The sequence below is a fragment of the Garra rufa genome, chromosome 5 (assembly GCF_049309525.1).
Source record: "Garra rufa chromosome 5, GarRuf1.0, whole genome shotgun sequence".
Lineage (NCBI taxonomy): Eukaryota > Metazoa > Chordata > Actinopteri > Cypriniformes > Cyprinidae > Garra > Garra rufa.
Genome location: NC_133365.1, coordinates 9,282,336 through 9,306,373, shown reverse-complemented (window position 1 = coordinate 9,306,373; position 24,038 = coordinate 9,282,336). Strand labels below are relative to the sequence as shown.

The 24,038-nt window shown below is 35.7% G+C and overlaps 2 protein-coding genes across 2 annotated transcripts; one reads left to right on the top strand and one right to left on the bottom strand.

Moving 5' to 3' along the window:
• The first annotated feature begins 90 nt into the window (after positions 1–90).
• On the top strand, positions 91–19,216 carry dqx1 (DEAQ box RNA-dependent ATPase 1). The gene is made up of 12 exons (XM_073840970.1): positions 91–366; positions 3,034–3,387; positions 5,963–6,156; positions 6,234–6,615; positions 9,920–10,201; positions 10,275–10,374; positions 11,744–11,902; positions 13,305–13,496; positions 13,586–13,711; positions 14,588–14,778; positions 15,038–15,228; positions 16,010–19,216. The coding sequence occupies exons 2-12, from the start codon at positions 3,091–3,093 to the stop codon at positions 16,188–16,190; spliced, it is 2,295 nt and encodes a 764-aa protein (XP_073697071.1). The 5' UTR covers positions 91–366; positions 3,034–3,090; the 3' UTR covers positions 16,191–19,216.
• A 1,130-nt stretch (positions 19,217–20,346) lies between these two features.
• On the bottom strand, positions 20,347–22,537 carry LOC141335515 (endothelial differentiation-related factor 1 homolog). Its single transcript, XM_073841006.1, has 5 exons — positions 22,402–22,537; positions 22,043–22,094; positions 21,082–21,242; positions 20,829–20,922; positions 20,347–20,747 (listed from the first exon to the last, which is right to left on the bottom strand). The coding sequence occupies exons 1-5, from the start codon at positions 22,477–22,479 to the stop codon at positions 20,686–20,688; spliced, it is 447 nt and encodes a 148-aa protein (XP_073697107.1). The 5' UTR covers positions 22,480–22,537; the 3' UTR covers positions 20,347–20,685.
• Positions 22,538–24,038: the final 1,501 nt, after the last annotated feature.

Below are 24,038 nucleotides of genomic sequence, written 5' to 3'. Positions count from 1 at the left end.
GGGGAGCGTCACAGGCGTGTGCGGTAATTCCGTGCTGTCTATATAGGCAGCGCAGCGGGATTTGAAACGCGGCCTGTTAGGTGAGTCGCGGTGAGCTTCATCATGGCGGCGGAGTTTCGCTCTCTCAGGCGATTAAATACCGTCAACAGTCATGAATGAGCTCATAATATTGTAGTAAAACTGCTCGAGATTGATATCAAAGCAGTTCGCTTTTAGGCTCATTATTCTCTGAAGGACGTTGTGTTATATTTCGTGTCGTCGTGAGTCTTGATGGATGTACGTTAACGCGGTGACTCTCCGCGTTATTTCTTCTCATTTACATCATTTGGTTTGACGGATCTGAGGTGAACTGAAAATGTGTTTCAGGTAACTTAAATGTGTGTTTTGTTTTTGTCCTTATTCTCGTGTTTATTCGGCGTGTTGTCGTCTGATCTCTTGACAGTCAGCTGATACACGATCATTATGCAGATTTAAAGGAAACGCGTCCAAATACTTAACATATAAAACAGAATTACAATACAATTCGTTAAAAATAATCACAATAGTATAGCATATTACATCCTAGTGTTATTTCACTGTGAGTATTATGGTTGTTTACGAATTCAAAACATACATCGTCTGTTAGTGCTTTCGTATTTAATGAATACAAATAAGAACATATATTCAGAGTGTGTTTATGTTTATGTAAATATTATAAAGTACTGATATATTTAGGTTTAGTGATGATTTTACATGTTTTGCCCTGTTGTTTGTGCTCTTTTGTTGTTGTGGAGCTTAAATCTGACCTCAATATATCACAAGCTGCACTCATATTCCCTCACAAACCAGCCTACTACACTTATTTACAAAATATTCATGATTTTATGAACACAAGTCAGTCACATTTTGGCAACAATAGACACTGATAAATCTATTTCTGGGTTAACAGTTAAAAAACATTTTGCTACTTGAAATAAATTTTGAAATAAATAATTTTGAATTTTGAAATAAATAAATAATTTTGACCCATACAATGTATTTTTGGCTATTGCTACAAATATACCCATGCTACTTAAGGTTTTGTGGTCCAGGGTCAGATTTATTATTTTTAAACTTTATTTCAGCTAGTTACCAAAGCTGCATTTCTCTATTTCTTTCAGTGTAACTTGACGTGCTAAAATAACTAAACCTCCTAAACCTCTCCTTGACTTTAACCAGTGTTGCATGTGTTTTGTTTGTGGCGTGTCACCTGATCAGTCCCTCCCAAACACACTTTTTAGAGTAACCAAATGCATCAGTGCCTTGTTTAAACATCACAGGTAATACTGACAACAAGTCTCTTTCGGTGCCTGTGTTCTCTTGTATCTTATCTTGTATTTTAACATAATTTACATTATCATTCTACTGCACGTTTATCAAACACCGTCTGACTAACCTGACTCAGAAGACGCTCACATATTGAGTAAGTGGCGGTTATGATAGTTTGAAATGTGTGATATTGACTTATTTACGCAACACCGAGGGAAACAGGATAGTGTTGTGCATTGTAGTGTCCTTTACATAATGCAGTGTAGGCTGTGTGTTGAAATGCATTTGCTGGAGGACATGTGCGGGATTCCTGACATGTGTAGAATTACTGAGAGCTTCAGCGGCTGTTTTTGCAATGGCTTCGTTAGAAAGAGTAGTTCAGCTGTTCATTAGTCCTACAGAAATGTTATGGAAGCTTATTTCCACCACATAATATAAAATAAACTGGTAATTGTGACTTTACATTTACATTAATTCATTTAGCTGACGCTTTTATCCAAAGCGACTTACAATTGGGGAATACAACAAGTGATTTATCCTAAAGAAGCAGATCAACACAGGAAGTGCTCATAATAACATGTCAGGCATTGTTTAGATAAGTACAAGTTAGAATGGGAAGAATAAGAAAAGAGGAGAATAAAGTTTTTTTTTTTTATTTAGTCAAATGTCAAATAGTGTTGAAAGACGAGTTTTCAGCAGTCACTTTATTGTAGAGTTAAATTTTTTTCTCATAATTGTAATAAGTCTGTATTATTAAACATAAACTCAAAATTATCAGAAAAAAATGAATTTTCAGATATAAGCTCAGAATTGTAAAAAAAAGGCTCAAATTGTTGGAAAAAGCTCAGAATTGTGATAATAAACCCAGAATTGCCACAAACTCAGAAATGTTTCATCAATATGGATCACGAAACCACTTATAAGTAGCACCGGTGTATTTGTAGCAATAGCCAAAAATACATTTGATGGGTCAAAATTATGGATTTTTTTTTTTTATGCCAAAAACCTTTAGGATATTATTTGAAGATCATGTTCCATGAAGGTATTTTGTAAATTTCCTACCGTAAATATATCAAAACCTAGAGATTTATACACATTTTTTATACATATACAAGTTGCTTATAAAAATGCATATTACTAATCAAAAATTACATTTTGATGTATTTATGGTAGGAAATTTACAAAATACCTTCATGGAACATGATCTTCAAATAATATCCTAATGATTTTTGGCATAAAATAAAAATCTATAATTTTGACCCATGCAATGTATTTTTGGCTATTATATATTATTGCCACAATATGATTGCCACAAATATATCCATACTACATAAGACTGGTTTTGTGGTCCAGAGACATATTTGGACAACTTTAAAGGTGATTTTCTCAAATTTCTCAGATTTTCAAATAATTGTATCTCGGCCAAACATTGTCCTGTCCTAACAAACAAAATCTCAGTTTCCAAAAATTGACCCTTATGACTGGTTTTGTGGTCCAGATAAACATTTGGACAACTTTAAAGGTTATTTTTTTCAATATTTAGATTCCAGATTTTTCAATAGTTGTATCTCGGCCAAATATTGTCATATCCTTACAAACAAAATCTCAATTTAAAAAAATGGACCCTTATGACTGGTTTTGTGGTCCAGGGTCACATATTATTATATTGTAGTCTTTCCAAATCTTGACTATTTTGTGACAAATGCATTAAATCAAATGTAACTATTGTTGATTTCTTCTGTGCAGGTAGTTATCGTTTGAGGTGTTCCACAGGGCTCTATCAGCAGCCCGTCCGCATTCAGAATGTCCTCCACGGCCATCCCCAAACCTTCTCTTGCGCTCTCAGGCCTGGACAATCTCTCCATATCGTCTCTACTGTCTGGAGACCTGGATGAGGACGGCGAGAGAGCAGATGAGGATCTGGCCGACCTGGAGGTGAACCCCTACGATGGGCTGCCATATTCCTCGCGCTACTACAGTCTGCTGGAGGAGCGGAAGCAGCTGCCTGTATGGAGTCTGAGGCTCAGTCTGCTGGAGCACATGGAGTCAAACAGCATGATCGTCCTGAGCGCAGATGGAGGAACGGGGAAGAGCACGCAGGTCCTTATGTACATCACAAACACTCACTGCTTCACTGCTGATCTGTTGATAGTTTCTGGGTGTCACAGCAAGTCCAGTTTGTCAAAACTGTAATGTGAAGTTTGCAATCATCTCTAAATATATAAAGCTACATTAGTAGGCACTATAATATTATAATAATATAGCAGTCACCATAATCTAATTAGTAATTACTTCAATTAAATGTAATTCCTGCCATCTATTAATGAACAGACCAGACCAGCTCTATAGATGGCATCTGTGTCATGCTGTTGTCACCACTGACAAATAACAGAATGTAAAAGCAAAGAAAATGATATAATTGGGTGATAAAGCACTTGAGGCTCATAGTCACGGCTAAAGGTTGCTGTTGAGCACAACACAGCAGTGCAATGAATGTTTTATTGCTGTCGTAACACAGTTACTACATATAAAACACATTTGAAAGATCATGTGACACTGAAGAAACGAGTAATGGCTGCTAAAAGTTCACAGCATTACTATTTTACTGTATTTTTACTGTAACTTTAAGAAAGATTATACAATCATACTGACATACTGACACTGAACATTAGTGTACATCAGTAACACATCATCAGAAGTTCTAGATCAGTAGTGCCACTGCTAAAAGGACGCTTATTAGTATTAGGCACTTTACAACTATACTAATAAATTTGAGAATTGGCAAGCTATTTTACAGAGATACAGGCTGGATGTTTCTGCTTATAAACCTTCCAGTACGGGTGAGTCGCAGGCGTTCATTGTGATTGTTTACTGTCAGCATGACTCATATGGTCATATGTGGTGATGGACGGTATGACACAGGTGCTGCCAGAAGAGCTTAACATGTAACCCAGAACATTCCTTTAGGATCAGGGCTGTAAACCAGAAAGCTGCAGCGTCAATTCCTCTAAAGGAGCAATTGGGTTCTATTCTATTCTATTCTATTCTGTTCACTTTTATTATATTTCATTACATTATGTTCTGTTCCATTGTATTGTTCTATTCTATTCTATTCTATTCTATTCTATTCTATTCTATTCTATTCTATTCTATTCTGTCTTGTCCTATGATTTGAATCAGGTGTGGTAGATGAGGGAGACATGCAAAATGTGCAGAGCAGGGGTGCCTCCAGGACAGGTTTGAATACCACTGGTCTATAGATTGTATTAGGCTTGTATTCTGCTATTCTATACTTTTCTAAATTGTTCTATTCTATTCTATTCTATTCTATTCTATTCTATTCTATTCTAATTTGTGTTATTCTGTTCTAATTATATTCCATTCTAATTTGTCCTGTTGTATTATAAATCGAATTCAAATTCTATACTATTCTGTTCTAATTTGTCCTGTTCTTTTCTAATGTGTCCTATTGTATTCATTTGTCCTATTCTATTCTAATTCTATTCTGTCCTTTTTTCTATTCTAATTTGTCCTACTTTATTGTAATTCTATTCCATTCTGTTCCATTTGTCTAATTCTTTTCTAAATTTTTCTATTCTATTCTATTCCATTAATGTGTCCTATTCTATTCTAATTTATCCTACACTATTGTAATGCTATTCTATTTCATTCTGATTTGTCCTACTTTATTCTAATTCTATTCTATTCCATTCTAATTTGTCCGATTCTATACTAATTGATACTATTCTGTTCTGTTCTATTCTATTTTAATTTTCCCTATTATATTCTAGTTCTATTATATTCTAATTGGTCCTATTTTATTCTATTCCATTCTGATTCTTCCCATTCTATTGTAATTTGTCCTACTCTATTCTAAATCTATTCTATTCTGTTCTAATTTGTCCTATTCTGTTCTATTCTATTCTTTTAATTTGTCCTATTGTATTAAAATTTGTCCTACTCTATCCTTATTCTATTGTAATTTGTTCTATTCTATTATGTTCCATTCTTATTTGTCCTATACTATTCCAATTCTATTCTGTTGTAATGTGTCCTATTCTATTCTAATCTATTCTATTCTATTCTATTCTAATAATTTGTCCTATTCTATTCTAATTTGTCCTACTCTAATGCTATTCTGTTCCGTTCTAATTTGTCCTACTTTATTCTAATTCTATTCCATTCTAATTTGTCATATTCTGTTCTGTTCTATACTATTTTAATTGGCCCTATTCTATTATAATTGTATTCTATTATAATTGGTCCTACTCTATTCCATTCTGATTTATCCCATTCTATTGTAATTTGTCCTACTCTATTCTAAATCTGTTCTAATCGGTCCTATTCTTTTCTATTCTGTTCCATTCTAATTTGCCCTATTCTATTATATCCCGTTCTATTCTATTCTTTTAACTTGTCCTATTGTATTCAAAATTGTCATACTCTATTCTAATTCTATTCCATTCTAATTTGTCATATTCTGTTCTATTCTATTCTATTCCATTCTAATTTGTCCTATTCTGTTCTATTCTATTCTATTCCATTCTAATTTGTCCTATTCTGTTCCAAATCTATTCTATTCTATTCTATTCTATTCTATTCTATTCTCCTCTACTCTACTCTACCCATCTCTCTGACATGTCTCTCTCTCTGGTCTGTTCTGATGTGTGTGTAGGTTCCTCAGTGGTGTGTGGAGTTTGCTCTGTCTCATGAGTTCTCTCATGGTCTGGTGTGCTGTTGTCAGCCCTATGCGGCGGCCGCCTGCAGTCTGGCGCTCAGAGTGGCTGATGAGATGGACCTGAGTCTGGGGTTGGAGGTGGGCTACAGGGTCCCACACGAGGACGGCTGCACACCGGACACCATTCTTCGGTATGAGGCCACACTCACCACTCTCAGCCACTGCTCCTGCACTGTTTTCATGCTGTAGTAACGGTTGCTCTCTGCAGGTTTGTCACAGACTCTCTCCTGCTGGAGGAAATGATGTCAGACCCTCTGCTGCGACAGTACGGGGTTCTGGTCATCGATGAAACCCAGGAGCGCACGGTGGCAACGGACGTGCTGCTGGGGCTGCTGCGTGATGTGTGCCGCCAGCGCGCCGAACTCAAAGTGGTGGTGCTCACCGCGCCTGCCGTCGCTCACACCTTCGCCAGCTTCCTGGGAGAGAGCGTTCCTCACCTCAGCCTTCCCTCGCAAACCAACAACGCCGAAATACTGTACAGAGAGCCGCCGGCAGGACGCGACCTGACCACAGCTTCCTGTCACATGATCCTGGATCTACACCGCAGAGGAGAGGAAGGAGACATACTGGTGTTCCTCCCTAGTGTGCAGGTATGAGTCTCTTTTCACTGAGTCACGCCGCCGCTGAAGCGCATTGAGTCAGTAAGAGGATCTGATCATTTATCTGCTGAGAGACATGCTTCTTATTGGGATTATTCCCACACTTCAACAATGAACCTCGCCCTCAGGTTACAGAAAATAATATGTGACCCTGGACCACAAAACCAGTCTTAAGTCGCTGGGGTATATTTGTAGCAATAGCCAAAAATACATTGCATGGGTCAAAATTTTAGATTTTTCTTTTATGCCAAAAATCATTAAGAAATTAAGTAAAGTTCATGTTCCATGAAGATTTTTTGTAAAATTCCTACTGTAAACATATCAAAATGTAATTTTTGATTTGTAATATGCATTGTTAAGAACCTAATTTGGACAACTTTAAAGGTGATTTTCTCAGTCTTTTTGATTTTTTTGCATCCTCAGATTTCTGATTTCAAATAGATGTATCTCAGCCAAATATTGTCCTATCCTAACAAACCATACATCAATAGAAAGCTTATTTATTGAGCTTTCATATGATGTATAAATCTCAGTTTTGTCAAATTTAACCTTATGACTGGTTTTGTCGTACAGGGTCACATATGAGTTTTGCAAGGAACACAAAAGAAAATGATTAGCAAAATACCAGGAAAGAGAAGGTAGATTTATAAAGTCACGGTACAAAAAGGGACTAAAAAGAGTTTGTGCAGGTTTGTTTCATATTTATATATTTTACAGACTGTAAGTACTTCTTTTAGTACATTTTGTTTCTTTTTTGAGTCACATGTTATAGTACTTTAAGTTTCCCCTCACTTGTTTGAAACTCATCCTGCTCTTTTCTCTCTCACTAGTAAATAATGCAAAGCCACGTGCGTCTATAGCAGAATCACTTGCGACTGACACATCAGACCTACTCACACATAAACAGAGGAAAGTCTTCATTTTTAGAAAGTAGCTGACTAGTGTGTTGTTTCCCTGCACTGATGTCTTCAGTATAATCACCCTGACAAACAAATACACACTGCCTCCCTTTTTGTCAACAACGTCACACCCTCATTCAGTCCCTTGAGCAAACTGACCTCATTCTGTTGGTGAAATTCAGCTGAAGTTTCACACCATCAGAAAGAGAGTGTGATTCCACAGAGAATAGAATACCCCTGTGCTGTAAACAACTTGAGTCTGGATTTACTGTTGAAAACTGGATGCTGGATACTTTTGCATGCTGTTATTGGCAAAATCAAGCAATTACAGAAGACAAATGTTTGCCTTCAGATATCCTTATATCTGAGAAATAAGCTGTGCATACTTCCCTAAATGTTATTTATATACATACACTGCCTTTTAAAAAGTTTGGTATCTGTAAGACTTGTAATGTTTTTTTAAACAAGTCCCTTATGCTCATCAAGGATGCATTTATTTGATCAAAAATACAGAAAAAAACTGTAATATTGCAAAATGTTATTACAATATGAAATAATTGGTTTTATTTTAATATAGTTTAAAATATAATTTATTCCTGTGATGCAAAGCTGAATTTTCATCAGCTGTTACTCCAGTCTTAACTGTCACATGATCCTTCAGAAATCATTTTAATATGCTGATTTATTATTAGAATTATCAATGTTGGAAACCTCTGTACTGCCAAATATTTTTTTGGAAGCTGTGATTCTTTGATGAATAACAAGTTAAAATGAACAGTATTTATTCAAAATTTAAATAATTTCTAACAATGTAAATCTATGCTATCACTTTTTATTAATTTATTACATAATTGGTGAATAAAAGTATTAATTTCTTTCAAAAAAAAAAGAAAGAATAAAAATGTACTGCCCCAAACTTTTAAACATTAGTGTATATTGTTAGAAAAGATTTCTGTTTTAAATAAATGCTGTTCTTTTTAAACTTTTATCGATCAAAGAATCCTGAAAAAAGTATCACGGCTTCCAAAGAAATATTAAGCAGCACAACTGTTTTCAACATTAATAATAAATCAGCATATTAGAATGATTTCTGAAAGATCATGTGACATTGAAGACTGAAGTAATGATTCTGAAAATTCAACTTTAATTACAGATATACATTTTGAAGTATATTAAAATAGAAAAACATTGTAATAATATTTCACATTATAATTTTTTAATGTTTTTTTTATAAAATGAACACAGCTTTGATGAACGTAAGAAACTTCTTTAAAAAACATTTGATCCCAACTGATTCCAAACTTAAAATTCTGTAATCAAACATCTCTCCTGTTGCTGAGTTTATATTTACTAATATTGTATTTGTTAATATTTTGCATTAGCTTTTATTTTTATATTTTCTGTTTCTATTTTAATTTTAAGATTGTCATTTTATTATTTTTACATTTTTTTAATAATTTTTATTTTTAGTAATTTTAGTAATTAAAGCTCAGTTCATTAGTAGCTGAAGCAACATTTAAAATTTTGAAATCATCAAAAGTTTTTTCTAACATTTATATTTATTCTATTTCAGCTTTGTTTTAATTGTTTAATAACAATAGCAACAGTCAAAGGGCAGTGTTGTTTTAGTAATATTAAAATACTATTATAGTGTTTTGTTAATATTTTGAATTAGTTTTTCTGTTTTTATTTAAAATGTAGTTTTTTGTTAAAATTTTGTTTATTTAATTGCCTGTATATTTTATTCTTTTAGTTTTTATTAGATTTAGTTTTTTTAGTACTCTAACTTAAACTAAACAAAAAGGAAAAAAGTTGCCTTGTCAGCTAGCTGAAATAAATTAAGTTTAACAAAAATTTGTTTGATTTCAAATTATTTGATTTCAGTTACTTATTTAAAGTAATTAAGTAATGAATATTTATTATATGTGAGCCTGGACCACAAAACCAGTGTTAAGTAGCACAGTTAGCCCATTTGTAGCAATAGCCAAAAATACATTGTATGGGTCAGAATTATCGATTTTTCTTTTATGCCAAAAATCATTAGGATATTAGGTATAGATCATGTTCCATCAGATTCCTACTGTAAATATATCAACATTTTATTTTCGATTAGTAATATGCATTGCTAAGAACTTCATTTGGACAACTTTAAAGAGGATTTTCTTAATATTTAGATTTTTTTGCACCCTCATATTTGAGATTTTCAAGCAGTTGCCAAATAGTGTCCTATCCTAACAAACCATACATCAATGAAAACTTTTTTATTCAGCTTTCAGATGATGTGTAAATAAAAAAAATTGACCCTTATGATTGGTTTTGTGGTCCTGGGTCACATATTATGTAATATTTAAATGAAATGTGTGTTGATCAGGATGCCTGTTCTTATGTTCTGTCAGGAGATCCAGGAGTGTCGTGCAGCGCTGGAGAAGGAGTGCGTGTCTCTCAGCGCTCATCTGCTGTCCCTGCGTGTGATCGAACTGCACGCCGGTGTCGGAGGGTCATTGCAGCAGCTTTACGACACCGAAAACGCAGAGGACAAGCAGCAGGGTGAGCCACCAGACGCTCAGGAGACTTCGGCCCAGAGACGCAGGGTAGTCCTCACTGACATCTTAGGAGAGGCCTCATTCTCCCTCAACAACATCCGCTACGTCATCGACAGCGGCGTCCATCTGAAGACCGTGAGTCAGAGCTCAGTGTTTGTGTTTGTTCTGTTGTATGAGGCTAAGTGTTCAACCTGATGTTGCTCCACAGATCTACAACCCACAGATTCGAGCAGATTCACAGCTTCAGCAGCCCATCAGCAAACAACAGGCAGACACACGCGCCTGTAGGGTCAACAGCACGCTGCCTGGTGCGTAAATCATCACCATATAACAGAATAATGCTTTGAATTAGTTTTCAGCAATGTTTTAGATTCATATAGCTGACTTTATTTTGCTGAAATTCTGAATGCAGTTACAATGAGTGAAACTGAAGCTTTCAAGCATCAAAAGCAGCTTAAAAGCATCCTATGAGTGGCCTTTACATGGAAAAAAAACATGGAAAAAAATGGAAAAGATGAACAGCCTGATTTAGTAAACGTGTTTTGTTTATGCACTTGGCAGATGCATTTATCTAAAGCAACTTGCATTGCATTCAGTGTTTACATGTGATCAGTTCATGGTTATTAAAGTTATATACTAAAACTGAAACCATTAAAAAAATCATTGCTTGAAATAAAATGATTGTTAACTAAAGTAAAATAATACATAAAATCTTATTTCATGATATAGTCATTTTATTTCACAATAACAGTTTATATCATATCATATAAATATATATATATATATATATATATATATATATATATATATATATATAGGACATTTTTGTTATTTTATCTTTGTTATTAATAATAAGAACATAGATGCTTGTAACAAACTGAAGGACAAATACAATAAAACAAAGACACACATAAAATAAATAGGGCCCTATGAAATTTGTTGTATCTTTTCCAAATTAATTTTAATTTTCCCGTTTTGAATTTTTCTAGACTTTTTTTTAATGGTTACATTAATCAATATTAATCAAAAAGCATGTCTAATTAATTGACATCATGAAACGTACACGATTTAACAGCAATTTCTTAAAAATTTAAAATTTTTAACAACGTTTCTTTTTGTATATGATATGAGAATGTTTTTTTTTTCTCAAAAGTAAGGGTGAAATACTCATTTACTGACTCTCACAGCAGTCCTAGAGATTATGTTTATGTATTCATGTACTCGTCTATTGAGGCAGCAGAGGCTAAAAACACAGCAGTAAATTTTGTTTATATGACGTGATTCTGTCTACGTTTTTCACTTTGCTTAAATCATAGGACCCTAAATAAACAGTGTTAATACGGCTCTTATCAAAATGCTTTCTTAAAGTACTGGTACTAGTCAAATGTGAAATCATACCATTTTTAAAGCAGGGTATCGCAAAATGAAACGCTATTGGCTATTTTGAAAAGGGGCAGGGTTCCTTCGTATGTCCTGCACTGTCTTTCTGTTACAGTTGAAATTATGTCAACATCGCTCAATAGTAAGATGCTACACGTTTCAAGTAACTTCAGTGATCTTTAACAAAATAATCTTTAAAAATCTTAATAATAATAATAATATAAGACTCAAAGATTTCAGACTTCAATTCAGTTCAATGTTGTGATGGTAGTGTGTGTTTCTTACTGTCCACCACAGGTGTATGTTTTCGGCTGTACTCTCAGCTAATGTATGAGGACGAGATGCCCGCGTCTCGCTGTCCGGCAGTGACAGAAGCAAACCTCAGTCATCTGGTGCTGCTCCTCAAGAGGCTAGATATCGCAGACATGGGCCAGTGCAAGTTCCTGGACCGGCCAGGTCAGTTCAGCCTGTCATGAAAGCATGAAAAACCGGCCACTTCAGCCAAACACACACTCCAAAACCAAAGCATATCCCTTTTGATGACTGGTCTAATAAAATTACCTTTTTTACAATTTTTATTTTAACTTTAGTTTATTTTTATTTCAGTTTTAGTCATTTGAGTACTTCAACTTTCTAATGTTTTATTTCATTAGAAGGCAATATTTAAAAATGTCATTATTAAAGTTTAAAAAGTTTTCATATATGTATATATTATTATTTTATTTAATCTTTATTTCAGTTTAAAAAAATAATTGGTAGGTAGTGGACAAATGGGCAGTAAAAATGTTTTTTGTAAAAGACCACTTTTAAAGAAGAAATGCATATATTTATGTAGTGTGAAGCATGAGAGAGATTAATCTTCATTGTTAGACTCTTATTTTTATATAGTGTTATTTATTAGGGGCCAAGCCCGAAGGGCTATTGTATCTGTATGTTTTCTTATTATTTTCGTCCAGTGGGAGTCTATGGCAGCCCTATGAACGGAACATAGTAAAGTGATGAAAATAAAAATTATTTGCTACTCCTCCTTAAAAATTGATCCAATTCTTCCCAAAATTGGCTCAGATGATCTTTGGACTGAGCTGCACAGTAACGACTGAACATTTTTTTTTTTTTTTTATCTTTGTTCAAAAGTTATGTGACAAAGTTAACGAAGTTGACCCAAAATTGGTTCAGAGTCTATATCTTGGCCAAACTTTGATCAATTGAAATGAAACTTGGTATGCTTCATCAACACCATGCTCTGAAGGTCCATGCCAAAGTTGGGAACAGCGCTATGGGTCATGAGATACCAAAAATGTAAATTTTTGCTTATAACTTTTGAACAGTTAGTTAGAAAATCATTATATTTGTTTTTTTATCCATGCTGCGTTTATTTTCATTTCAACTTCTGCTCGCTTTAAGTTCATTCTCACCGATAATTCTGAACCGGCTGTTTTTCACCTTCATTCAATTTCTGCTGTTTTTGCTCTTCCTGAATATTTCCATTTAGCGTTCATTTATTAATTTTTTTATTTGCGTTTTAGTAATTTTAGTACTTAGACATATTTTATTTTAGTTAATTGCAAAGTCAACATTTCAAGTTTTTTTTTTTAAGTTTATTTCAAGTTCTATTTCAGTTAGTGAAAATGATTTTAATAGTTTTAGGATCTTTTAGTTATGTAGTGTGCACAATGAAATGCAGGAGATTTTGTGTGTCAGGTGATGATATTCTTATGGTGTATGTTTGGCTTTAGACAAACTGGCAGATCTAGAGTTCTTACAATGTACGCTTTTATTACATCAGTCATGCCCAGAAAAAAAGTTTCACTATGATTTCTGCCAGTGTGATTTTTGAGAAGCTCTTGTGTTTGTGTAGCTCCAGAAGCGTTAATGCAGGCTCTGGAGGATCTGGATTATCTGGCAGCTCTCGATGATGACGGAAATCTGTCAGAGGTGGGAATTATCATGTCTGAACTTCCTCTGGAGCCACTGTTAGCCAAAGCTCTGATTGCGTCCTGTGAGTTTGACTGCGTGAACGAGCTTCTGACCATCGCTGCCATGCTGTCCGGTAATGCACTCTCTCATACACATCAACGTCTGTGATCACAGTCATTTACATACATGCACGTCTTCAATAAGTGTGTGTTTGACTTGCAGCTCCGCCGTGCTTCGCAACACCACCGGCTAATAAAGAGGAGTCAGCGGCGATGCACAGACGACTCTTGCTGCATCCAGACGGAGATCACATGACCCTCATCAATGTCTATAACGCGTATTTGCAGCGTGAGTAGCTGTGTCAATACTAACACAAACTGATGCGTCTTAAAGAAGTAGTTCACTTTCAGAACCAAAATTTACAGATAATGTACTCACCTCCTTGTCATCCGAGATGTTCATGTTTTTTTTTCTTCAGTCGTAAAGAAATGTTTTTTGAGGAAAACATTTCAGGATTTCTCTCCATATAATGGACTTCTATGGTGCCCCCGAGCTTGAACTTCCAAAATGCATTTTAAATGCAGCTTCAAATGGCTCTAAATGATCCCAGCCGAGGAAGAAGGGTCTTATCTAGCGAAACGATCAATTTTTTTTCTAAAAACATTTACAATTTACATACTTTTTAACCTCAAATGCTCGTCTTGCCTAGCTCTGTGTGAACTCGGTGTATTCCACTTCATGACAGTTAGGCTACGTCGAAAAACCTCCATCTCATTTTCTCCTACTTTACCTTTACCAAAAAAAGGTAAAAAAGCGATGTAGGACAATTTTAAAGTTGGAGAAAATGAGATGGAGGTTTTTCAACATAGCCTAACTGTCATGAGTACACACAGAGCTTAAAAAGTATCTAAATTGTAAATTAAAAAAAAAATATATTGTTTTGCTAGATAAGACTCTTCTTTCCTCGGCTGTGATCATTTAGAGCCCTTTCAAGCTGCATTTTAGAAGTTCAAACTCTGGGGCACCATGGAAGTCCATTATATGGAGAGAACTTCTGATATGTTTTCCTCAAAAAAATATAATTTCTTTACGACTGAAGAAAGAAAGACATGACCGGCTTGGATGACAAGGGGGTGAGTACATTATCTGTACATTTTTGTTCTGAAAGTGAACTACTCCTTTAAATCGATCATTATAAATACTGATGTGTGTGTGTGTCTTCAGATAATGAAGATGAGGTCTGGTGCAGAACGAACTTCTTGAACGTCTCCGCTTTACGATTGGCTGTGGTGATCAGGGCGGAGCTACTGGAGGTGATGCAGCGAATCGAGTTGCCCGTCTCTCCTCCCGCCTTCGGCTGCCAGGACAATAGCACCAATATAAAGAGAGCTTTGATATCAGGCTTCTTCCTGAAGGTAAACACACACTAAACTAAACCAAAGAGCTCTAGAATTGGCTGACAAACAGTCCTGTGCTATAGAGATTTGAATAGATCCTCGTGGCGCCTTTAGGCTGATGATACACGGCGCAGTTTTGTACACCTGGCAACATTGCTTAAAAAGTTGCCCCATGTATCATCAGCCTTATGGTTTATTCTGCTGTCATGACTGGACATGATGTGTTTTAACTGCTAATTCTGAGCACTCATTGGTTTCCTGTGTGTCTGATAATAAGGTTGCTCATGATGTTGACGGCTCAGGGAATTATCTGCTGCTCACGCACCGGCACGTGGCTCACCTCCACCCTTTCTCATCGTACTGCTGCCGCCAGCCGCAGCCCAGCCCGCCCAGCTGGGTGCTTTACCACGACTTCACCATCTCTCATGATAACTGCATCTGCATCATATCTGAGATTCACCCGCAAATGTGAGTATGAATCTCCAGTCAAATCCCTACTGGAACGTACGTTTAAAAAATGTGGTGTTAGTTTACTCAACCTTCTTCAGTAGACTAGTAAAGATTTTTAGCTGAAACCGTGATCCTTGGTGATTCATAAATAGCATGTCAATAGATACCATCACTTTAAGAGTAAAAAAAAGCATATTAGGCAACAAAAAATTAATACACAAATAATTTTCGGCACACAGCATTTTTCACAGACAAAAACAAGACGATAACATAACAAAAACTCATTTTGAATGACAAAAACCATGATGAAAATCTGTTGACATTTTCGTCAATGAATAAAAACTAGACAAATGTTAGGGAGGACTATTTGGAAAGAGATTCATTCAGAACAAATCTGCTGCATGGTTAGGAGGTTTAGATGCATACATTTGAATTGTATCATAGCCTATTAATCTTAATTAATCTATGCTGCACGTGTTATAAAGATATGAGATACACATGACAATCGCGTGCGATTTATCGTGCAGCCCTAGTAATCATGTTGTAAAAAGTAGTTAGTTTCTTGCACAGACCCATTGTTTTACTTCATAAGCCCTCAATATATCACCAGGAGCCATTGGTATTAATTTTGTGTTGCCTGATATGCGCTTTTTGACTCTCAAAGTGCAAGTAGCCATTGATTTGCATTTTATGAATCACCAAGGACCACAATTTCAGCTAAAAATCTCAGAAAAAAGAACTACATCTTGGATGATCTGAGGTTGAGTAAATTTACTGATGTCACACTTGTGTGTTGTAGGTTTGTGGAGGTGGCACCTCAGTACTATCTAGGTAACCTTCCGGCCAGTGAAGGCCGAGATCTGCTGATGGGCCTCAGACAGAGTTTATTTCCTCCAGAAGAGCAGGACACAAACCCTCAGGACCAAAGCCATGAAGAAGCAGGCGGTCAGAACGGTGCAGAGACGTGCAGCATACAGTAGCTGACACATTCACTGCGAACAAACTCAAACCAGCAGCGGCGGTGTGCAGTAAACACCTCCAGATGACTGGGATCTCTCTTCAGCAGCCTCAATCCATCTCACGTGAGATCTCAGAACACTCAGATTTACTATTTCTGTAACTGACTTATGAAATATATATATTTATATATATTTTTAATAGTAAAAAATAGACTTCTTTCTGGATGAAGTAAGGGAATGGAGTCCAGCAAATGCCAATCAGATGAAGCTCACATCCACTCACATGATGAAGACTCAAGTCAAATCACTCTGTCATCGGACAATCTCTGTTGTAGAGGAAATGAATCACCGCTCTGTCAAGCGTACTCCCACCATGAAATAAAAATATTTTTAAAGTATTAATAAAAAAAGAGCGCGATTTAAACTTAAAATTCTACTATTCTAAACGTAAATTTAAAATCTCACCATTGCAAACTATACACTTGCAATTCTTAGAAAAAAGTGAGATATTGTAAGATATAAACTCTCAAAGTTGTGAGGAGAACAATATAAATTGCAAGATATAAACTCAGAATTCTGGGGGGGAAATTAATTAGAAAAAACATGAGAAAGCATGTGAAAAAAATCTGAATTGTGAGATGCTAATTCAGAATTCTCAGAAAGAAAATCTAAATTATGAGACTTAATAAAAAAATCAAAAGATATAAAAGTGAGGTATAAACATGCAATGTTCAAAAAAAAAGGTGAGATATGAACTCGCGATTGTAAGGGGGAAAAGTCAGATCTGTGGTAAATAAGTTGCAGTTACCTTTTTTAGACTTTTAGTCAGTGACTAATATAAACTTCCATAGAACAGAGCATTTCTCCACCGGTTTTCTTTTGCATAATTCTGCACCTGAAGCATTTTCCAGACACGATTGTGTTTGCTCACACACCTGCATCATGTAAAGACAGAGTGGCAGCACAATGTGACATTTAACATTCTCGTCCAGAAGCTTTTCTATATTATATTTGTGTTGTGCTCTTAAAACAATTTCACCTCTTCTTCGCAAATCATTTTGCCATTTACACGGTTGCCATTCACAATCTGTTTTGTGTATTTGTCTGCATACAGACTTCCTCCTCCTCCTTTAAATGTTCACTCAATAACTGACGTCCTCACTACGACATGCACTACACATCCTCATTCAAACAGACAATGTTACTGGAGTCTGACACTGGGATATGCGTTTACAAGGGTTTTCCAGCATCAAAGCACAACAGTGTGAGCTCGCATCAGCCTGTTCAAACTTAACCATAACTTGACTATTAGCAACCACACCAGGGGGGTGTTCCATAAAACAAGTTTACCAAATAAGTCAGGCTTATTTCAGTTAGTCTGACTTATTTTGAGCCAAATCAAGTGACAATAAGTCAGACTAACTCAAATAAGCCTGGCTTATTTGGTAAATTTGTTTTATGGAACACCCCTCTGCACAAGATAACGCAATGTTTATTCTAAGCAACTTTGGCTAACATTCTGCCAAGGTTCTCTCAGAAGTTATAAACAAATGTTCTTCCTGTAATGTTAATAATATGTTTGTTCAGAATTAGCTGGCCTGTAATAATATTATCAAAACATTAATACAAAAACCATTTATACAGCGTTCGTGCAAATTTTTTTTACTGAAATGCTTTCATTAGACATTAATCTTTTTTTTTTTTTTACGTTACTAATTGTTTCAGTAAACAGTCAAAAGTAACGTTCCCATTATGTTTGCATAACCATTTTAAAGGGGTCATCAGATGTGAAACTAACTTTTACATGTTGTTTGAGCATTAATGTGTGTTGGCCGTTTGTGTACACAGCCACCCTACAATGATAAAAACCCACCCAGTGGTATTTTTTAATCTTTAAAAGTAATGTCCCCTTTTTAAAACCAGGTCATTCTCAGCTTCTTTTTGGTGTGACAGCACAACGACAGAGGCCACTCCCACGATAGTTGATTGACAAGAGCACCTTACCTTAGAACCGCCCTCACCGAGCTGAAACAGTCCCACTCCATTCGCCATTGTTGACTCAGGTGCAGGGGAAGACAAGAATGTCTCAGATTGAGCGACTGAGGTGTTCTGTTGTTGGATGTAATAATGAACACAGCAGTCGTCGTTTACTCCCGACATCTGAGCCGCTGAAGATGCCGAGGATTAACGTTACTTTCCTTTTTGAAAAAAAAAGTGCCGATCCCGATCTACATATGCGTCTATGTTTCTGTGAATCATTCGTGATGCAGCTTCACCCACAGCAGAAGTGAGACTAAGGGTTTTTTATGCATCTTTGCAAATGGCCTTTCTTAATAATGTGTTGGTGAGCAGGTTTCGCAGCTAAAGTAAACATCATGGCTCGTCATCCCATTGCAGAGAGGGGCGGGGCGAGCAGAGCTCATTAGCATTTAAAGAAACATGCAACAGAAAAATGCACTAAAAAGGGCTGATTTTGACAAGGTAAAATAGTGTTTTTTACACAACCATTGAGAAATTTTAACCAAAGTATGTTATAGACTTCTCATTAAGACCCTAAAGAATCGTATCAACTTGTGGAAAATGGGCATCCGATGACCCCTTTAAAAACCTATGTTCGGAGAACATAACATTTTCGTAACTTAACATTTGAATGTTGTCAAAACGTTCTTAGAACATTTTTGTTACCTGAGTTAGGGATTGAATCACTGAATTAATGTTCTGGACATTTTTTTTTCCAACACTGGAGTTTTGCTTTGTTTTTGCTGGTTTGACATGAACTTCATTGTTCTTGATTCTTCTGAGCACGAGAGGCGGAGCTGATGTCTGATCATCATCGATCAACACTGTGGATGTTCAGGGTTCCGTTTGTGTGAATCCTCCGATTGTATTTTGTGGTTCTAGAGCTTGTCTCTGTTTACTCCTTTGTAGTTTGTTTTTGTATTTTTCTAAATGCACCATCTCTCTGTTATGTGTGTGAACTCTTGATGTGATTTTAATACAGTGGAAAATTTGAACACTTATTAAACGTTGTGGAGTTTTTGTTTTCAGTTTTCGTCTAATTAATGCAGATGTGTTTGTCTAAATCCTTATTTGACAATCACTCAGCTCCTGTGACATACAGGTGAAGTCGAAAGTTTACACACACCTTGCAGAATCTGCAAAATGTTGATTATTTGACCAAAATAAGAGGGATCACACAAAATGGCATGTTATTATTTTTAGTACTGACCTGAATAAGAAATTCCACATAAAAGATGTTTATAGTCCACAAGAGAAAATAGTTAAATTTATGAAATTTTTTTTTTTTTTTTTGTGATAGTTGTTCTTTAGTCTCTTGTTTGCCCTGAATGGTTAAACTGCTCACTGTTTTTCAGAAAAATCCTTAAGATCCCACAGATTGTTTGGTTTTCACACCGAGGACAACAGAGGGACTGTAATATGCAACTATTACAGAAGGTTCAAACGCTCACTTATGCTTCAGTAGGAAACACGACGCATTGAAACCAGGGGTGAAAACTTTTGAACAGAATTTGTACATTTTTCTTATTTTGGCTAAATATAATATTTTTTCAGTATTTAGAACTGTCCCTTAGAAGCTACTTGCATGTTTCCCAGAAGACAAAACAAGTCAAATTTACCCTGATCTTCAAAATCTAAATTTTTTCACCCCGTCTCTTAATGCATTGTCTTCCCTTCTGGAGCATCAGTGAGTGTTTGAACCTTTGTGATGAGTCTCTCAGTTGTCCTCAGTGTGAAAAGTTGGATCTCAAAATCATAGTCATTGTTGGAAAGTGTTCAAATACACAGAAATGCTGAAAAACTATCACTAAACCAAAAAAAAAAAAAAAACCACAGCTGTGGATCATTCAGGTAACAACACAGTATTAAGAATCAAGCGTATGTAAAGTTTTAATGGGGTCATTTTTATAAATGCAACTATTATTTTCTCTTGTGGAGTATATGTGAACATCTTTTATGTTAAATATCTTATTCAGGCAAGACCTAAATAAAAAATAACATGCATTTTGTATGATCCCTCTTTCTTTAGTCTAATAATTACCATTTTACACATATTGCAAGATGTAGGTAAACTTTTGTCTTCGACTGTATTACTGTCTGGTTTTAACACCTCGCTGTTTGTTTAAACTAAGTTATAGTTAATGCTCCGACAACATCACCAAATGAAAAACTTTATTCAAGCCTTTTTTTAAAAGATGAATCTTTAAGACATGAACATGTCAGATGCATGACAAGGCCACAATCGAGCAAACCATGCTTTTAAATCATTGTAAATCACTGCAGATAAAACAGGTTAATTGAAATGTTCCATCTCCACAAGAGAAAGACTACATGCCAAAGCAAGGAACTGCCAAACTGTGTCGCAGCACTTTGGGTTTGTGAGCGCCGCCATTGTTGACGCAGCTCTACACTGAGACTCCAGTGCCATCAGCCCGGCTTAGAAGGAGGAGGAGGAGGACGGGACGTCCAGGAACGGGCTGATTTCGAGGCTTTGTCTTCATTTTTTCTTGGATTTGGGCTCTAGCGGCTGCCCAATGTCTTTCCCACGGAGCTTCAAACCTTTGTGGCAGGTGAGATTATGATGATTAACCCACAAACCGCTTCAATACACAGCCACAACACTATGGAAGAGTTGCTTACCGATTGCTCTCTCAATTTTGCTCATGACTTGATTACTTGGGATGGCCTTCCCACTTTCATAATCGGCGATGACCTGAGGTTTCTCGTTGATTTTCTGTTGAACATAAACAAAATATGTTTCTGAAGCAGCAGAAGTGAATGCATTTGTGTGTTTGATACCCGCTCGCTAACAGACTGCCCGCTTTGGCTCATTCCTACCATGAGACCACTAAACTCATGAGATGTGATTGACTGTAGCTGCGATCCTGCTTACAGTGGCCAGGTCTTTCTGGGTCAGATCCTTGTCTTGACGGCCTTTCTGGATGACCTTTCCCACTTCCAGTGGCACGCGCTGATGGTGGAGCTCCTCCGTCTCACGGTCCAGTTTGGCTGTGTTCTTGGTCACCAGGTGCTGCTTATTCTGCCCCGCTGACCCTGAGATCCAGCATCAAACAACATCAACCTCCACTGATACTTAAAAACACAGTTAACCATGATGAGGGAATTTTGTGTTAGATTACACAAGTTACTATGTCATGTTCTAATGATATAGAGAATATAGCAACAGCTGTCATGGTGGTTAATGTTTTTTATATAAAAAAATATAAAATATATACATACATATACACATATATATATATATAGTAGTCAGCATTTGAAGTGGATCAAAACCTTTCATCAAAGTTGACGTATAACCAAAACAATACCCGTTCTTGTCTTAGGACCATTTTCGTTTTTCAGTTTTTGATCCACTTCAAATGTTGACTACTGTATATAAACAATAAAAGGTAAAATGCAGATTTAAAAATCTTGTTTTTTTATGTCTGAGAAGTATTGGTAAAATGTTTACATTTTAAAAGCATTTTTTGCTGATTTTGTTGTTGTTTTGTTTTTCATAATGCATTTTTGGTGACCAACTGTACTCAGATTATTAGGCTTAAGCATATTGATTATGATAAAAAAATGGCAATGATTGATATGAGGTCCAGCAAATGTCAGACATAATATCTGCTCTTGATTCTTGGACAGATTAATGTGGACACATGTTTGTACCTTTACTGTAGATGATAATTATGATGATGATGATGATGATGTGTGCGATTAAAGTTCAAAGGTTAAAGTAGTTGTTGTTGTCACAGGCACATGAACATGAAATCAAAGTAAACATTTTCTATCTTCCAACAGATCGGTCCGACATTTGAACAAATTGCAAGATGCAAAAAAGTATGTTTTACATTTTTTTGTGGTCTCCACTTCTTCTCCACGCCTCTGGGCAGCAGTGATCGCCTAAAACGACATTAAAATTAAGATCAGTCAACACAGAAATATATCGTTAGTGTAAATTTGTTGTCATTCCTCAAAATCAATACACAGTGCGTCTAACAACAAAAACATGACAATTAAATGCGAATGTCTAGAGTTATTATAGATCTGCAAATAGCTCGCTTTCATCAAGAGAAGCTTCTAGACTGCAGGACAAGCCACATGTTGACTAGTTAAGCTAGTGTTTCAGGCTCGTGATGAAACCGAGCGCGGCGGCGGGTTGTGTTTCGAACAGGCGCGTGACTGCGGAGGATCGCCGGGACTTACTCACCTGTTTGGATTTGGACTGAGAAGCGGAAGGACCCTTCTTCCTCAGCACAGTCACCGTGTCCCAGTCGCTCTCGGCCATCGCGTCTGTGTGTGCTTACAGCCGCGCACTTACAAACACTCTGGCGTTGTTTACACTGGTGCGGTCACTGCAAACCAACAGCGACATCTGCAGGCCAGTCCCTGAACTACACCTCACTCGAAGTTCACGGACAGTAGACATTTCCTGCTTTTTTCATCACTACACAAAAACTAGATGCTGAAATGAAGTGATTTTTAACATGATATTTCTTTTGTTTGTGCACTAAAAAATCATGAATTGATAATAGCCATAAGTAGTTTAAATTTTCCACAATTAACTTATAAACACAAGGTGCATTTTTGCCACCCATTCTTAATGCTCTAAAGCTGGCTAACCATTTATTGCAACAATTGTATTATTATTATTTTTTTTTTTTTTACAAAATTACAGTTGTGCAACTTTTTTTAAAAATTCAGATTTGTTTATTTGCTTTATTTAATTCAGATTCCCTCTGGGCCTCTTCGTTTAGGAGTCACAATTGGCTTCTTTGTGGTCAAAAGTGACCGAAGCCTTTTAAAGAGATTTTTTTTTTCTTCAGGAGAATCAATTGAATACATTTTTGTTTAGTAATATTTTGTGATAATTATTTAGAATTTTGAGGAGTTTTTATGATACTATGCAATACTTATACAATTTTAATGAACAATTTTTTTTTCCACTAGAATTAATATTCAATTAATATACACTTTTATTCAGCACAGTGGCTGATTTGTAGCTTGTACCTTCAAAAGATTCTCTGAATTATTGAAGTTTTTCGTATTTCTTATTCATTTCCTATGTCGGTCATTTTTGACTGCGAAGGAGCCAAGTGTGACTATTTTATTTTATTTTTTTTATTTTTTTTACCCTTTAACATATCCGAATCATGTCAGTGATTTTTTTGTGTGCTCACATAGCTAATGCAACAAAAGTCACCAAGTATCATCTCGTTCCGATGAAGCTACATTTTTTTAAATGTCAAAACATAAAATTTTTAACATAACATAAAGAGGCCCAGAGGGTTAAACAAAATTGGACTATTTAACACTAGAAAAGATACGGCAAACAGTACAAATGTAATCATAACAGTACACATAACAACATAAACACAAACATACATAGAAACCATATAAGCATCACTCAAAACTTTCTGCATTTTTACATTTCCAGTCATTCTGTATGAATTATAAGCTTGTTTCCTTATGGGGACCTAAAAATTTTTCCCATAAGGTTAGAATTTACTGGTATTACTATACTTGTATATTTCTTAAAATGCTATGGTATTCTTTTAACATACATATTTGAAAATATGTCCATTAATAATAGACAGTTAAAATATCACAAATATCATTGTTTTAACATAAGTTGCGTAGCATGTGTTGAATGTGACTTTTAACCTATTATCATGACACTGTACAACTAAACAGTATGTGACACAATAGATTTCAACTGTCCCCCACTGACATACTCGCACATTTCTCTAGATTATGAAAAGATCTTGCATGGCACAATGTCATAAAATATGTCTATTTTTAGAGCACAGTGTAATGTTTGCAATGATATATGTTAAGCTTAACAAT

Bases quoted from the DNA above. Each gene is read 5' to 3' on its own strand.
- dqx1 (XM_073840970.1), top strand. From the start codon at position 3,091: ATGTCCTCCACGGCCATCCCCAAACCTTCTCTTGCGCTCTCAGGCCTG. The intron at 10,202-10,274 runs GTGAGTCAGAGC...GTTGCTCCACAG, and splicing joins GCGGCGTCCATCTGAAGACC to ATCTACAACCCACAGATTCG. The intron at 11,903-13,304 runs GTCAGTTCAGCC...GTGTTTGTGTAG, and splicing joins CAAGTTCCTGGACCGGCCAG to CTCCAGAAGCGTTAATGCAG.
- LOC141335515 (XM_073841006.1), bottom strand. From the start codon at position 22,479: ATGGCCGAGAGCGACTGGGACACGGTGACTGTGCTGAGGAAGAAGGGT. The intron at 21,243-22,042 runs GTAAAACATACT...GCTGGATCTCAG, and splicing joins AGTGGAGACCACAAAAAAAT to GGTCAGCGGGGCAGAATAAG. The intron at 20,748-20,828 runs GTAAGCAACTCT...CCTGCCACAAAG, and splicing joins CAAAATTGAGAGAGCAATCG to GTTTGAAGCTCCGTGGGAAA.